Genomic DNA, 16,313 nt, shown 5'->3' on the forward strand with positions numbered 1-16,313 from the left:
ATTTCCTTTGGGTTAATTTTTAAAGGATTTTGCAACTACTGGTTTAAAAGAATGCTACTTCCCCTCCCACCCCACACTCGCCTCCTTTTTACCTAAGGTGGGAGATAAAGCTGATTTCCTCCTTTTCAGGTGTTTGCAGAATATAATGAGCATTTCTGGCTGAATTATAAAGGAGATTAATTTCAATTTGGCTACTGGAAATTCGTGGCTTAATCATTCTCCAAGCTTTTCTATATCTTTATCTTTTTATCTGACAATTCTGGGAGATCCAGGGGAATTTTGGTGTTTTCCTCCTATCATTTCCTAAAGTAATTGCACTTTTTTAAAAACTAGATTCTTCACTTAAAGTTATCTAGTTGCTTCCAGTTCAATTACAACACATTTAAAAAACGGACTACAGTGCTGGCTAGCAAGCTAAGTTAAAGTAAAACTTCGAAAGGGACCAAGGTCTAAAGTTCGCACATTCTTGTGAAGTCTGTTTTGTCTCCACCGAAGGAGACCCCATTATCCATAGCTCTACCAATCACGTACATTTATTTCCTTTAGAGCCTCATGAATGAGGAAAAAGAAGTTCAAGTGAGGGAAAATGGGTTCAAATGAAGGTCAGATACCCAAAAGAGTTTTCTGGTTACTGTGTTGCTGGGGTGGAAAAAGTGGGGACAAGGTAACCAGATGTGGGTGGCCCCAGGAGGTTGTGCGATTCCAACACTGTTGGTCTTGGCAGGGAAAGAGATGACGGCCTGCCTTTGAGACACCCAGTTGACACAACCTACTGTGTGCCAGGTGCTGGGGATACAAAGAAAACTTGTGAGATGCTTGTGTTGAAGGTGCTTTAAACGTAGCAAAACATAGTCTCGGTCCTGAAGGCACTTGCAGTCCACCTTTGAGGTTGCATCAGGTGGGGGCAAGCTCGGGTTCCCCCAGCAGTCTGAGGACGTTGAAGGAATACTGGGGGGCGGGAAAGAAACGCTTCCCTCCCGTCCTCCACAGTAGGCCAGCCCTGCAGGCGACGACAGACACGCCCTCTCCAAAGGGCAGACCCGCCTCGAGGAGGGCGGATCCGGGCAGGGCTGGCCGCCGGGCCCTCACCCGACCCCCGCGGACGCGGCCCAGCGCGGCGCCCGCTCCTCACGTGTCCCTCCCGGCCCTGGGGCCGCCTCACGTTCTGCTTCCGTCCGACCCTTCCGACTTCCGGTAAAGAGTCCCCGTCCCGCGCCTCCGCGCCCACCCGGCATCGCCACGCGGCGCCTCTCTGTGCCCGGCCCCCGATGCGCTCGGCTGCCGCAGCTCCTCGGGGCCCCACAGCTACCATCGAGCCTCGCCGCTTCGCCGCGACTAGGTGGCCCGGGCGGCGCTCGTTCCCGCGGCCGGTGCGGCGGGGCGGGCGGGGCGGCAGCGACGCGACTCCGGGCCCGTATCCCTCCGCCGCCCCTCCCCCGCCCGGCCCCGGCCCCCCTCCCTCCGGGCTGCGCTCGCCTCCCTCCGCCTCAGACTGTTTTGGTAGCAACGGCAACGGCGGCAGCGCGTTTCAGCCCGGCTCCCGGCGGCTCCTGGGTTTCAGCGGGCCTCCCCGCCCCTTCGTCGTCCTTCTTCTCCCTCTCGCCGGCCCGGGCGTCCCCCCGGCCGCGCCAACCCGCGCCTCCCCGCTCGGCGCCCGCGCGTCCCCGCCGCGCTCCGGCGTTTCCTCGGCGCGCCCGGCTCCCGGCTGTCCCCGCCCGGCGTGCGGGCCGGTGTATGGGCCCCTCACCATGTCGCTGAAGCCCCAGCAGCAGCAGCAGCAGCCACCGCCGCCTGCGGCCGCTAGTGCCCGCAAACCCGGCGGCGGCCTTCTCTCGTCGCCCGCCGCCGCACCGTCGCCGTCCTCGCCCTCAGTCTCGTCGTCCTCGGCCGCGGCTTCCTCCTCCTCAGCAGCGGCGGCGAGCGCAGGCGGCGGGCGGCCCGGCCTGGGCAGGTGGGTGTCGCGCCCCAGGCCCCTCTGCTCCGGGCCCGGACAAGCCCGGGCCTCGCGTCCCCTCCCCCGCGGCCCTCACAGCCGTCCCCGCCCCGTGACCCGCTGGGCTTGGGGGGGTGGGCTGGGGGCCCGCAGTGGGGGTGGGGCTCCCGTTCCGTCTAGAGCCTGGGGGGTTCGGTGGGGGGCGCCGCGGATCCCTCTGGGAATGTCAGGCCGTGTCCAGCCTCCTGCAACACCCGCACCCCCTCCCCCAAACGGTCAAGATGGAAGGACTGGGCAGCCTCCTCCTCTCCATTTAAGTGTTTGGGAGCGGTTTACAGGTCTCAGCAATTGTCAGCCCCGGTTCCACCTTCCTTAGGCCCCCTCCGCCCCAGTGGGGTGTGCTTGGGCAGCGCACCCACCCCCAGCTTAAATACTAACGGGGAAGGAAGGGTCTTTAGGGTTGGTTCCGTCTTCCGAAACTTGCCAACTCCCCCGTTAGGGAATAACGAGGGAGGGGGAAAGTTAGGGCAGCGCCCCCTCCCTCCCCGTTAACGGGGCAGCCACTGGGCACATCTGGAATCGTTAGGGTCTGTCCAGTGCCCTCAACCACCCCCTTCCCTGCCCTGGGAAAGATCGAAGGACCGGGTTGGGGTGGGCGGGCAGTGGCACCCCCCGCACCCCTCCCCATTTAAATCTCAGGCGGCGGCGGGGGCTCCAGAACTCCGTGGAATCGTCCCGCTCTGTGCAGCCTCCCGCAGCGTTCCGCCCTCCCCCACCTGAGGAAGGGGTGGGGAGTGCCCGGCCCCCTCCCGGCCTCCCTCCTTCCCCCGCAAGGCCTCCCCGGCGCGGGTGGTGGCCGAGCCGCATTGCTGTTCCGAGGCCGCGGAGAAGGCGCCTTTGAATAGTGGTGGGCGAGGGCCGGCCCCAGGCGTGCGTCAGAAGCCCGGGCCGGCCTGGGGACCTGGCGGGGTGGTGGTGGTGGCAGGGAGCTGGCACGCTGCGCATTTTGTATCAGCCCCCGCCCCAGCTTTTGAAATTTCGAGGGGAGAGGGCTTGCAGCAGGAGACATGGTGGCAGAAATGCGGGTGTTTACTTGCGTCGTCTCCCCATAACCCAGGTTTGTGGCAGACACTGAAGGCTCGGTGTCGTCTCAGCTAACCGGGTCTGACTCTGGAGGGTGTGTTTGTGCGGGAAGGCCTGTGGGGTTTGTGTGTGTGTGTGTGGGTGGGGGGGTGGTTGTCAGTTCGTATTTCACGAACCAAGAAAATGCTTAGTGTTCAAAGCAAATGTCAATAGACTCCATTCCATTGTGGCCAGTGTCCTTAACTTGGGGAGTGCCGCCAGCGCTCACCAAGGGCACGCAAGTCCATTTCCCCTGTGCCCCAGCCCATCCGTGCTGCCGGCTTTGCCATGCCTCCGGTAGGCCTAGGTGGGGTTGACAGGGTTGGTGACAAGGGTCCTCTTCATATCGACATCCTGGGCTTTAGAAGGTGGGATAAGGGGATTTTTTTTTTTCATGCACTGAGTTTTCTTTTTAAAAACAGGTTTTCAGTAATCCATTTACAAAGAATTTTCATTTGTGGCAGGAGAAGTTACCCATCAAAATGAATGTGAGCCGATTTTTAAGGAATTCTGCTGCCTTCAATGGGGCGAATGGGGACATTTGGGTTTTTTGACTCCCCCACCACCCCGTCCCGTCAGTTTTTCCCCTTCTCAGAAACACCTACAAAAAGCTACTTAGCCAAACTAATTCAAATGAAGTGCCTATTTTCCCAGTTCTGTCCACTAAGGAGTCTGTAACTTCATTTTCTCTGTGGCATCCATAATGAAAAATGGAAAAAAATTAAATACAGTTTTTCTAGTAAAGGATGCATTGTTTTTTTCTTCGGCATCAAATAGAAATCTGGCACGGAAATTCAACTCGTTCAAATAATTAAAAAGTAAAACTAAGGTTTTTAAGTTGTGTTGGCTCTCCTTAGGCTTTGAGTTCTTTCACGTGAGGCATAAATTGTAGCCCTTACTCTTTTTGATAAATATGTGAAGTTTTGTTTAATGTATTGGACCCATATAATGTGAAATTTTACTCTTCTGCAGATCTTTAGTTAATGTACTTGTAGAATTTCTTTAGTTTTGAATCATTGTTTTTGAATCACAGTTACAATTTCTAGAGTGTCCTCTCTTAAGTTTGTGTGTATGAGCAGTTAAAAGAAGTTTCTGGAGCCAAGGGTGGAGAAAGAAAATGCAACATTGTGTTTAGAGGTAGCAAAATACTCCTGAAAGTCTAGAAATTCACATGTCCGCTTTACATAACATAACATTTCTTCATATTTGACTTCTGGGGTTTTGGTGAATGGTGGATTTTCATGACTTTCAAAAATTTATTTTGTCTTTAATTGGCATATATATTTCAGAAGGTGGCTCTTTTAGGACAATGTAACCTTAATATTAAAGTTTGGACAAAATTTTACCTTAATCCATTATTTTTACTTTCTACCTTTTCATTTTTTTGTAGTTTTAGTGATTGTGTATGTTATTTTGTGTTGAGCTTTGTTTTCTCCTTAACTTTTTTTTTTTTTAGGTTTCTTCTTAACCATTCTATTGTTGGGAATTGGTTTTCCATAGTTTTGCTAATATAGGTAATGGTGCAGTAAACATCTTTATACTAATAGCTTTTTGCTTCAGCCTAATTATTTCCTTAGAAAAAGTTCCCAGGAGTGGTTTTACTAGGTCAAAGGTCTTCAAGATTTTTATGGCTCCTGTTAGCTGTGCTGTGTTCCTCTTCAGAAGACTTGGATAAGTTTCCAATGCCAAGAAGGTGGCTGTTCTATAAAATGGTTTTTTGTAGTTTGTCCAACAGGGTGGGCGATCTTCAAGGGAAAAGTTGCATTTACTGTCAACATTGTTAAGTGCTTTTATTAGTTACCTGATTGTTTGTATTTGAGTTTGAAATTGGTTTCTCTCAGGATTTAATGAAATAATATATGTGAAGCTGCTTTGTAGACTAACTGTTAATACTAATAAGGATGCATGGTTATCTATTGTGCCAATACTTTTACTAAGTAGAGGAATGAAAAGTCCTGAGGAACATGTTCGACCTAAAGCTTTTTGCTAGTTTGTTGGTGTTTTGTTAACCTCAGGTCCTCATTCATCTGAAAGTATTTTTTATTAGTTGCTAGCCTATCTCCAATTTATTTTTGGTAACTTGTATGTAATTTCATGGCACTATAGGGAATTATCACTGGTTACCCCATCTCTTTCTCCATTAAAAAAATAATGGATTTACAATCCTACAACCATATTCTGAATTCTAAATAATATAACATTAGAATTTCTTTGGATGTGGGATTAAATGTGGATAAAAATTTTTCATTTTAGTAATTTTCAGCTTAGTGCTTTTACTGCTTTTTCTTAAGGTACTGCAACGTAGAAATTATGCTGCAGTTTAGTGAAATTGTTCTTCATGCTTCCATTTAAATATTAGTGAGATGTTCATCTCTTCAAATATCTTGTAAAAGAGTCTAAAAACATCTACATTTATTCAACACATAAATTTATTGAAAATATATGTGCAGGGCAGGTGTAGGAGCTTGGGATATGTGTGAATAAAAGATAGCTGCTCTCCTGGTGTTTACATTTCTAATGTAGTGAACCAGACCATAAACAAGAGACATTAAATTAAATTAGCAAACTGTAGATAAGAGCTATGGGATTAGAGGAGAACAGATTAGTGTAATACGGGGGCATGGCGGGCAGGGAGTGGTTTGCAATTTTAAACGGGTTTCAGAGGGAGGCCTTGTTGAGAAGGTAACATTTGAGCAGTTTTGAAGGAGGTGAGGTAGTTAGCCATTTACTTTTTATCTAGATTAATTAGTCATATGGCCCCATTTGTGATTTATAAGGGTTTAAACTGCATCCTCCTTTGTTAATTCATTCTTTTTTGTGGGTATTGATAATAATCAAATTTGAAGTTGGACCTAAAAAGTTAATTCACATTTAGGTCATTAGAGGCAAGCTGTAAATGGCTTTAATAGAGGTACATTTTTGTTTTTCTGTTGGGCTTATTTATTTTACCTAATCAGTTTAATTTTCATTCCAAGTATCTAGAGAAAATACACTTTTTAAGATGGGGCAAAAACCTACATCAAATTGCTTATCTCTGTCAAAGAAAAAAGTAAGCCTATAATTCCTTAAAGATTTTGCATTCTTAAAAATCAAAGCATTCATGGTATCAGTCATGGTGTTCCTTTTTTGGTTGAATGTAAACTTGTATTTTCTGTGTTTTTCTAATTAGAGACAGTTAAAATTTTACACAGGGGATGTTAACTCATATCGTAGCTATTTAGCAGCCATATGTTTCGACTTAAAGGAGGATCTGACTTTTTTGTCTGTAAATAGCTACAGCTGTGTTAGAACTTACTTTTACCGTAGTGAAGTGTGTTTTTATACCTTGAAAAGAATTTTAAGTTTTTAGAAGATTTTTTCCCCCTAGAACTGTCATTTTCTATTTTGGCTACATAGTAATATGTAGTACTCTGACACCATGTAAAGAGTTGAGCCTGAACAAACCCTATTTATGTAGCTATTTCAAATGATTGTAACAACTTCCATGGAGATGTAACTAGTTTGTAACAGGCCTACCTGCTACTGTATCTTTTAAAGTGGAGGTCCTTATTTTTGTATTCTTTTGAATCCTATGTAGATCATTTATGACTATTACCAAGATTTTAAGAGGTTCATACAGTGGTCTTTTTAGCAAGAGTGTTACTAAAATAAAACTAGAATGCTTTCCTCGAGGTCTTATTGCCTCCTTAGATGGTATACTTCAAAAATAGGGATGTTTTTATCAGAAAATTTATTTGTAAGTGAATATGAAGCTGGTATGAAGCCTTTGAAAGCTTGTAGCACCTAAAGCTAGAATTTGTAATGTAGATACTTTGGAACCCATAACCTTTATTAGCATTACTTATGATTGAGCTATACTTATAGGTTGAGCTGCATTTTAATGTTTTCGATATTCTGAAACTATTTTTCTATTCAAAAAATTTCTTCGGTTTTTGAAGATGAACATTCTACGTGGAACAGTATTTTTCTCCAAGGTGCTCGATAAACAAAGCAGATCTGCGATTTTGTAGATAGTTGTGTCATAAACCACTTCCCTGTTATTTAAAAAACCAATTTGAGAGATTTTATGTAATATATATATTACATACATACATATATATACACATACATACATATGTATGTATATGTGTGTGTATATATATATGTATATACATAAAATTTAGAGCTTTCAGATGTGTATAGAATGTGGTCCCTGATCTTAAGCTGCTTATAGTATAATAGAGAAAAGAGATGAACTAGTGTACAGAACAGATTTATTCTTGAAATTTATAAATTGAGAGTTTTTGTATAAGTACTGTATCAGTTATATTTGAAAGTTCTGTGTTATATAATTTAAAAAACAGTAAGTTTTAAATACTTACTGTAGGAAAGTAAGAATGCAGAGTACCAAAAAAAACAAAACAAAAACAAAGCCCAAACTCCTCCAAATTTAAAATTGGCCACAATCTCTCCTTTGAGATAACTGCTGTTAGAAATTTGGTGTACATCTTTTCAGACTTTTTGTGAACTTATACATACATAATGTTAAACAAAATGGCATCATATGGTGCCTACTGTTTTGGATTCAGTAGTATATATCATATTTTTAAACACTTGTTTTTTCCCCCCTAAAACTGCAGAATTTTAGAGCATGAAGAAATAACAGAATCTTATCTTAAAATAGAAGGGAAAAAAACCCTATGCTTTGAGAGGTTAGGGGACTTAGTCCTAACCTCTTTTGGACTTGCCCAAAGCAGCATATTTGTAGAATTTTATTACATCCCTCCCTTTAAATAAATGCAGACATAGACATAAACAAGATCATTCTGTGTATGTTAAAGAGTATACAACCACAGATAGTCTTTGCCCTTCAGGATATCTTTGTAACCTTGAGTTTGGCTTGCTAAAATAGAAGGTCTAGTTCCTTATCTTTTAAAAAATATATATGTAATTTTGTACAAATGTGATGTGAAATCTACTTAAATGTTAAGTCCTTGATTTTGTTATTTTTAATTGTTTTTGTATTGTTATGGATCTGGTTTGTTTTTGAAAATTTGCCACAACTATTAATGTTAGGTTTTATTTGCTGAAAAATTTGCAGTTGTATGCATGTGAATATTTGAAATTCCCTTTAAATTATAAAAAAAAAAATCTTACATAGATTGTTTATACTTTGAGCCTTGAAGTTGAGTCAAGTGGGTATAAAATATCAATTTCATGCCATGATTAATAGCTAACTGCATTTTGGGAGCTGGATAAAATAGCATTCTATAATGTAGTCTTTGTAAATCCTATGTGGTATGAGGCTTGTCTGAAATGTAATTATAAATAAGTGTGACTTATTTTTATCAAGTGTATTAGAACTTTAGACTGTTGTAAGTATTAAAATAATACTTTCCCCGAAAATAAGACCTAGCTGGACAATCAGCTCTAATGCATCTTTTGGAGCAAAAATGAACATAAGACCCGGTTTTATTTTACTGTAAGACCCGGTCTATATGATATAATATATAATATGATATAATATAATACTGGGTCTTACATTAATTTTTGCTCCAAAAGACACATTAGAGCTGATTCTCTTGCTACTCTTATTTTCAGGGAAACAGGGTAACTAGAGAGGATTTATCTAACAGTGTTGTCAGTATCTGTGACTGCCACTTTATATTCATACTTCTTATAAATCATGTTAAAAAATATTCTTAGCAGTAATCTTTGTAAATAGTCAAGACTAATCTTATAGTTTTGTTTTGAAGGCTGGTTTTGAACCAAATCGTGTATTTTTCTTTTGGGGCTCATAAACATTTTTTGTGGACCTTGTGTAATTAACTGTTTTCATTCCTGAAACATACCGTATTTCCCCGAAAATAAGACCTAGCCAAACAATCAGCTCTAATGTGTCTTTTGGAGCAAAAATTAATATAAGACCCGGTATTATATTATATTATATTATATTACATTATTATATTAAAGACCTGGTCTTATAGTAAAATAAGACTGGGTCTTATATTAATTTTTGCTCCAAAAGATGCATTAGAGCTGATTGTCTTACTAGGTCTTATTTTCAGGGAAACATGCTACTTGAAAATCAGGTAGACAAAAAAATTAAGGTCTTTGCAGTGAAGTTTGTAGATTACACAAAGGAGAGATCCTCAGCACCTCTTTCAGAATTTGTTTGCTTTTACTTTACATGTGACTCTGCATGGTTTGCTGTTTTGATTTACAGATTGCCAGCAAGTAGAAAGATAAAACTTAGAGGCAAACATTGACAGCAATTAGAAATAATAATGGTGTGATAGAAAGTTAAGGGATGGAAGAATTATAAAAAACAGACACAAGAGCTCAAAAAGTAGTCATGAGCCACTTAACGATGGGGATACGGTCTGAGAAATGTGTTGTTAGGCAGATATCATAGAGTGTACTTACACGAACCTACATAGTGAAGCCTCCTGCTATGATGATGGTATGTGCTGTACTTTTATGTGACTGGCAGTGCAGTAGGGTTGTTGACATCAGCATTAACACATCAGTACAATCATGTGAGTAATACTTGGGGCTCGGTGATAGGAATTTTTCAGCTCCATTATAATCTTGTGGGACCACCGTTGTACATGTCTATTCGGTGGTGTATGTGGTTTGTTGTAGATTGGAATGTTGTTACACGGTGCATGACTGTATACCGTCCTGGGAGGTTTGACTCTTAAGTTTATAGCTCTATGCCTTAGTAGGCCCCAGAGGCGTTACTATTTTATACCACAAGGTAGGTAGTTGGTGTGCTCTTAGGGTGACTCATAAGACAAGGTTAACTTGTTTTTCATATCTTTCAAACAAGTATTTTTTAAACAGCAGGTTATCACCCCTTAGTAGATTGTAAAATCACTTCAGTGGGTCATGGCAAACATTTTTAGAAAAATGAGAAAACATGATCAAATATATGGTGATGGAAGGAGAACTGACTCTGGGTGGTGAACACACAATGGGATTTACAGATGATGTAATATAGAATTGTACACCTGAAATCTATGTAACTTTACTAACCATTGTCACCCCAATAAACTTTAATTAAAAAAATTATTTCAGTAAATTAAGAATAAAAGTAAATATGGCAAATGTTAAAAAAAAAAGATCATGTTAGAATGTGTTGCATCATTAAGGGTAAGAATTTTTAAAGCACTGTTTCAGTTTATGTATATATAGTATGTTGCAATGTAAACTGTAATTTTTCATTGGTATAGTCAAAGTCAATATTTAGATGCACTGAGATCCAGTAACAGGATTGAGGAAGGGTTTTGCAGTTATGTCTAGGCTAGCACTGCCAGATTTAGCATAAAAATACAGGATACTGAGTTAAACTTGAATTTCTGATAAACAATGACTAATTTCTTAGTATAAATAGGTCCCAAATTGCGTGGGACAAAATTATTCATTATTTATCTGAAATTCAAATTCAAACTGGCCATCCTATATTTTATCTGGCCCTGATCTAGGCTAGAGTTGGGGTTCCCCCCTTGGTAACTAAAATTTAACTCCGTGATGGCAGGAACTTTGTTTTTCACTGCTGTATCCCAATCTCCCAGAACAGTGCTTAGCATTTAGTAAGTGGTCAGGTGTTTGATTGAGTGAATGAATGAATAAATGAATGGATGGATGGGCAAGTCATTCACTCACTCTCAGGCTCAATTTTTGTATCTCTTAAAGGGGGAAAGAATACCTGCTTTAAGAAGTGAGACACTACATTTTTATTACATTCTTTTCTTGGCACATAGTAGACCCTCAGTCTTTCAGAATCATACAAATTTGGAATTGGAAGTGGCTCTGGTGGATTTTTAGTTCTCATTCTCTTTATAGGTGAGGAAACCAAGGCCACAGAGATTATTTGTCAAAGTTCTCCCATCATTGGCTGCGTAACTGGGTTAGAATCTTGTTCCCTTTTCTTTCTAATATATTTCTTAAGACATTTTAAAAATGTGATGTTTATTCAGTAATCTAAGAACAGATCCCTATTCAGAAAAAAATCATTTTCTAAGTGTTCCAGTTAGCAAAAGCTCTACTTTGCTGGTTTTTGTTTTCTGTCACATATATTTCAAGTGAAAGAGTGTCTCTTTAGTCCTTTTTAACTTAGCCACTTGAGTTCAAAATGAAGTTTCTCTGTAATGTTTCTACCAGGCATTCCTTTCCTTTCCTCTGTGACTATCCTGTTCTGATCCTTAACCTAGATGGCAAATAGGTTTTACCTCTATGCCAATTCTGATTGATTGGAGTGTTATGTAGAGGATTCTGAGATTTCATGTGGCTCTAGAGAAGGGATGTGGCTAGAGAAGGGGTGGGGTGAGTCTTTCTGTCGTGGGCACCAGAGGATATTTGCAGCCTGTAGCGTAGCAAGCGTCCTGTGCACTTCATGTTCAGATACTCCGTGCATACTCCACAGCCATAACAGTCTCCCCAAACGTCATCCATCAGGTCAGGTCCCCTTTCTACTGAGAAACTTTCAGTGGCTCTCATTACTAGCTGAATCTAATCCAGGCTATTCAGCCTGATAGTGAAGTCCCTCCACAGAAAGTACACACTGTATTTATTCACCTGCACAAATCAAATTCTTCCAGTCTAGTCATCTCGTCCTCTTAAACATAAATCTTTAAAGGCTTAGCCCAGATCCTCTCTTACAGTGTCTCACCATATTTACCCTAGGAAAAGGTGATTCCTTCCTCTTCCTGTAGTTTTTGGCAAGTACCTTTTCTGTGGTATTCAGTGCACAGTGCCTTGTATTTAAGTGCAGCAGCTCCTCCTTACAAACTTGATCCTTACGGTGAACTCTGAGATGGGAGCAAAGCTACACCCCAGAACAAAAGTGAGTTTAACCCCACCAACAGATGGCTTCTTTGTTTATGGTCATTTCACAGTCACCCATTCCCGTCGTTTTTAAATTCTGAGTTTACTGTATTTGAACTTTGTTGTTAAAGCTGTTACTGTCAGCAAGTGCAGCAGTAGTGAGTATCGACAGTGTCAGAATAAAGCATTTAATTGTAGAAATGAGAGATTAAAAAAATTGTAAGTAGTAAGGAAATGATGGCTTGGGACAGGATGAATTATGCCAAAGGATAGAGATAAAAAAGTACCATCTTCAGTAATAATCTGCAAAAGATAAAGGGAACTAACGAATGAAATGGGAAAACTTGGACGTTTGCAGCTAAAGATATTAATTTGGGAGAAGGGTGAAGTAGTTAAAGTGCTACTGCTGAAACCTTTATCAAGACCTACAAGTAGTGCTGCAGGGTCCCAGTCCATTGATCAAAGGGCCTAAGGCATCTCCAGTGACACCTGAGGAGATCATTAAAAGAAGGTTATCTTTTGGGAAGAGATGCCCAGTGGAATGTTTATATATTGGGTCTTCAAGCTTCAAAACTTCCTCCTGTCCATTTTGGACTTAGGAACACATGGATATATAGAAGAGACTTAAAAAATTTTTTTTCATTGCTCAATGCACGGTGATTTAGCTCAAATCACTAGACAGTTATTCCTTATTGTGGTAGTTGCTTTTTAATTAAGAGATATTGTTTATATAAAGTTCACTCTTTTTAGTGTATGGTTCTTGAGTTTTGACAAACATAAGTTGTGTAGCCACCACCACAATCCTAGTGTGACCCCATAAAGTTTCCTTGTGCCTCTTGTTAGTCCCCTTTCTCCAACCCTGGCAATTACTGATCTGTTTCCTGTCATTATAGTTTTGTCTTTTCTAGAATGTCATGTACATGGAACCATATAGCATACAGCCTTTGTGATTGGGTTCTCTCATGGATGGATCATAATGGTTTGAGATTCGTTCATATTACTGCATGTAACAGAATCTTCCTCTTTAGTGCTGAGTAGTATTTCATCATGTGCGTATACCAGTTCATCACGTGATGGGCATTTGAGTTAGCTGTTTGTGGCTATTAGGAATAAACCTGCTATGCATATGTATATGCAGATATTTTGTGATCACCATTACCTTTCTCTTGGTTAAATACATAGAAATGGGATTTCGGAATTGAATGGCAAGTATTTATTTAATTTTGAAGATAATTGGCAAACTATTTGCTAAAGTAACTGTACTATTTTGTATTCCCCTCAGCAGTGTATGAGATTTCTAATTGCTCCAATTCCTTGGCAACACTTGGTATGTTAATCTTTAATTCCAGCCATTCTGGTGGCTGTGCCGTGGCATTTCATTGTGGTTTGAATTTATTTCTTTAGTACCTAATGATATTGAACATGTTTTCTTGTGCCTGTTTCTCATTTGTGTCTCATCTTTGGTGACAAACTATTTGGGATCTAACTTGTTTGGAAGTAAAGGAGCTTCTGTATTTGCATTGCCTTCCTTCTAGATTTAGAGCATCTTGAGGACAGGGACAAGTGCCTTCTACAATTTTGTATACTTAGTAAATGGTAAATTATTTGTGGGTTATGTGCACATTGGTTTCATTATTAAGCAGATGTATTTACCCTGCCACGGAAAAGCTGTCATCTCAAAAGGAACAGGGCATTCATTTTACAGGCAGCATACCATAAACTGTGTGTGTGTGTGTGTGTGTGTGTGTATACCTCCTGTTCGCTAGGCTCTGGGGCACAGTAATAAACAAGCCACATAAGCTCTCCTTTCCTGGAGCTCATATGCTCATGGAGGTGACAGGGCGGAAAGTTCAAACCACCCCTGCTACCTCATGATATATTTTGAGTTGCTAATTCTTGCTTCTATTTTATTAATTATTGGAAGGAAGTCTTTTAGATGGGGGGGGAAACTGCTTTCTAGTCTGGTATGTTGCTAACGGTCTTATTTCTTTTAATGCTTTAGGGACGGCCACTGGGTAGTCACAGAAATCAGTATGTTTGAGAAGCCTCCTGGTCTTAGCTTGTGAAAGTTGATTAGGGTCATAATTGAAAGGGAGGGGGACAACAGTTATTTAGTGGACCCCCACCATGAGCTTTCTGTTCTGCTAGGGCATATATGTGTGTATATACAATTTCCCCCCCCCCCCATTTGATTATCACACAATCCTATTAGATAATATGCTGCCCCATCCCATTTTACCCATGAGGAAGCTAAGGCCCAGGGAGACTAAGTATGGCCTGTTTATATTTACTCAGCTAGAAAGTGGCAGAGATAGAATGACTTACTATAGTTGTATTTACGATCTCTGGAAAGGTATATACAAGTGAGGACAGAAGAAGAAAACTGGTGATGGATTTAAGGAATGTTACAGTTAACCCTTGAACAGTGCAGGGGTTAGGGGTACCAACCACATGCACAGTCAAAAATCTATGTATAACTTTTGACTCATTCAAAAATTTTCCTACTAATAGCCTACTGTTGACTGGAATCCTTACCAATAACATAAACAATCGGTTAACACATATTTGATATGTTACATGTATTAATACTGTATTCTTACAATAAAGTAAGCTAGAGAAAAAATGTTAATACAATTATAAACATTTACAGTACTGTACATATTTATTTTTAAAAATTCATGTACAAGTGGACCCACATAGTTCAAACCTGTGTTGTTCAAGGGTCAACTGTAGTTTATTATTTTAATTGACAAAGAACTTAAGCCACTAGCTTCACTGGGTGAAGGAACATACTTCAACAGATTCCTTAGGGTGAAAAATGGAGAAGAAAAGGGGGAATTTGCATTTGTGACAGATATGGAATTAGTTATTCACAGTCTATAAATGTTAAGGAAGTCTGCATATTTTTAACCCAATCCACAAGGTCAGAGAATAAATAAGAACTCTATTATAAAAATTTTTCCCATATAAAACATGTTAGGAAAAAACTAACATTTCTGAGCCAAGCGGTAGTAGTAGCCATTTTTCTAAAGGAAAAAAAAAGTTCAGATATCTGTGATGTGAAAACGGTTTATGGAGAACTTTATATAATGATAATTACCATTTACTGTGTGCCTATTAGGTTTCAGGACCTGTGCCAAGTGCATTACTTATATATCCTTTAATCCTTACAACAGCCCAGCCTGTCAGGTTGGTAGTGCCATATCCATCTTACAGATGAGGAAGAGGTGGTTCAGAGAAATGAAGAACTTGCCCAAGGTCAAAGAGCTAGGAAGTGATGAAGCTGAGATTCTAACCTTGTAAGACTTCAAAGATTTTGCCTTTAATAAGTGTGCGCCACTGCTTCTTGTATCACTTTATGACAAAACAAAAGCCAATAAAAATCAGTGAAGAAACAATTCAGTCATTGTTATCCGTAAAATAGTTTCAATTACCCATGCCTTAGTCCTGGCAGTTCTCAATTTATAAATGAGTCTGGATCCAAACGTTTATGGCTTTTATGTTAAAATTTGGAGACAGTGTTATAAGTGGTGGTTGGTTTTCTGCACCTGCCTACTTTATCAGATAGTCAATGGTAACCCATAATTAATTTGAAGTAAGTAGTAGTACCATATCGTGGGCTAAGGCATTTGTGGCTTGATCTTAAAACTCCAAACACCACTTAAGATGTTTTTAGGAAAATGAGTGTCGAACCCCCTTTTCCATCTCCATCCTGTGTAAGTCATGTTAGAGGCTGCATGGCCATGGGGTTAAGATGTCAGCAGCACACTTTAGTCCTCCAAAAAGAACGGTATTAAATATTTGAGGAAATGATTCCTGGCCTCTGTGGCTTTAGGGAAATTTCTGGCTATGCTGCGATTATTTATCATGTTAGGCGATTCTCTACATTTAATTATTTTGAATATTTTTAGCCTTTATTTATTTACACACCCCCCTTCCCGCTTCCTGCTTCCCCTATTCAAGCCGTTGTCTCTCAGTCTAGTTGTGTAGGACACAGCTTCCTGGCCCATGCTGGTATTATGAGCCTTGCGCTTCCCCCCAAGGTGGTCAGTCATTGGTCGGTCATTGGTCGGCACCTCACAGTGGCTCATGGTAGCTGTCGCCGGCTGCCGGCCTCTCCTGGCAGCACATGGTAGCTCGTGGCAGCATTCAGCAGCCCGCGGCAGGCAGCACTTGTCAGCCCACTCCCACCTCTGGCTGCTCATGGCAGCCCACGGCAGCCCAGCTCCAGGGAGAGCTGTTGTTCACAGTCTTAGCTGTAGAGGGTGCAGCTCACTGGCCCATGTGGGAATCGAACCAGCGACCTCAGCGTTAGGAGCACAGCGCTCCAACCACCTGAGCCACTGGGCCGGCCCACATTTAATTCTTAATCACTGCAACACATTCATTTTGCCCTCCAGTTTAACCTAGTCTACCATTTGGTATTAGACTTAAACTTCTGTTGGGTCAC

At 41.4% G+C, this 16,313-nt stretch overlaps 1 protein-coding gene across 26 annotated transcripts in view; it reads left to right on the forward strand.

The window, feature by feature from the left end:
* The first annotated feature begins 1,200 nt into the window (after window positions 1–1,200).
* The window catches only part of ATXN2 (ataxin 2), a 100,407-nt gene continuing 85,294 nt past the window's right edge, over window positions 1,201–16,313 (forward strand). For 8 of the 26 annotated variants that reach the window (XM_074321339.1, XM_074321331.1, XM_074321332.1 and 5 more), the window contains exon 1: window positions 1,210–1,951. In XM_074321339.1, coding sequence (XP_074177440.1) covers window positions 1,269–1,951 — 683 coding nt within the window. In that variant the 5' untranslated portion in view covers window positions 1,210–1,268. Of the gene's footprint in view, window positions 1,952–3,005; window positions 3,051–16,313 lie in introns of those variants that run through there. The other 18 variants (XM_074321336.1, XM_074321353.1, XM_074321335.1 and 15 more) reach the window with 6 other exon arrangements.

This window comes from Rhinolophus sinicus, linkage group LG16, assembly GCF_036562045.2.
Source record: "Rhinolophus sinicus isolate RSC01 linkage group LG16, ASM3656204v1, whole genome shotgun sequence".
Lineage (NCBI taxonomy): Eukaryota > Metazoa > Chordata > Mammalia > Chiroptera > Rhinolophidae > Rhinolophus > Rhinolophus sinicus.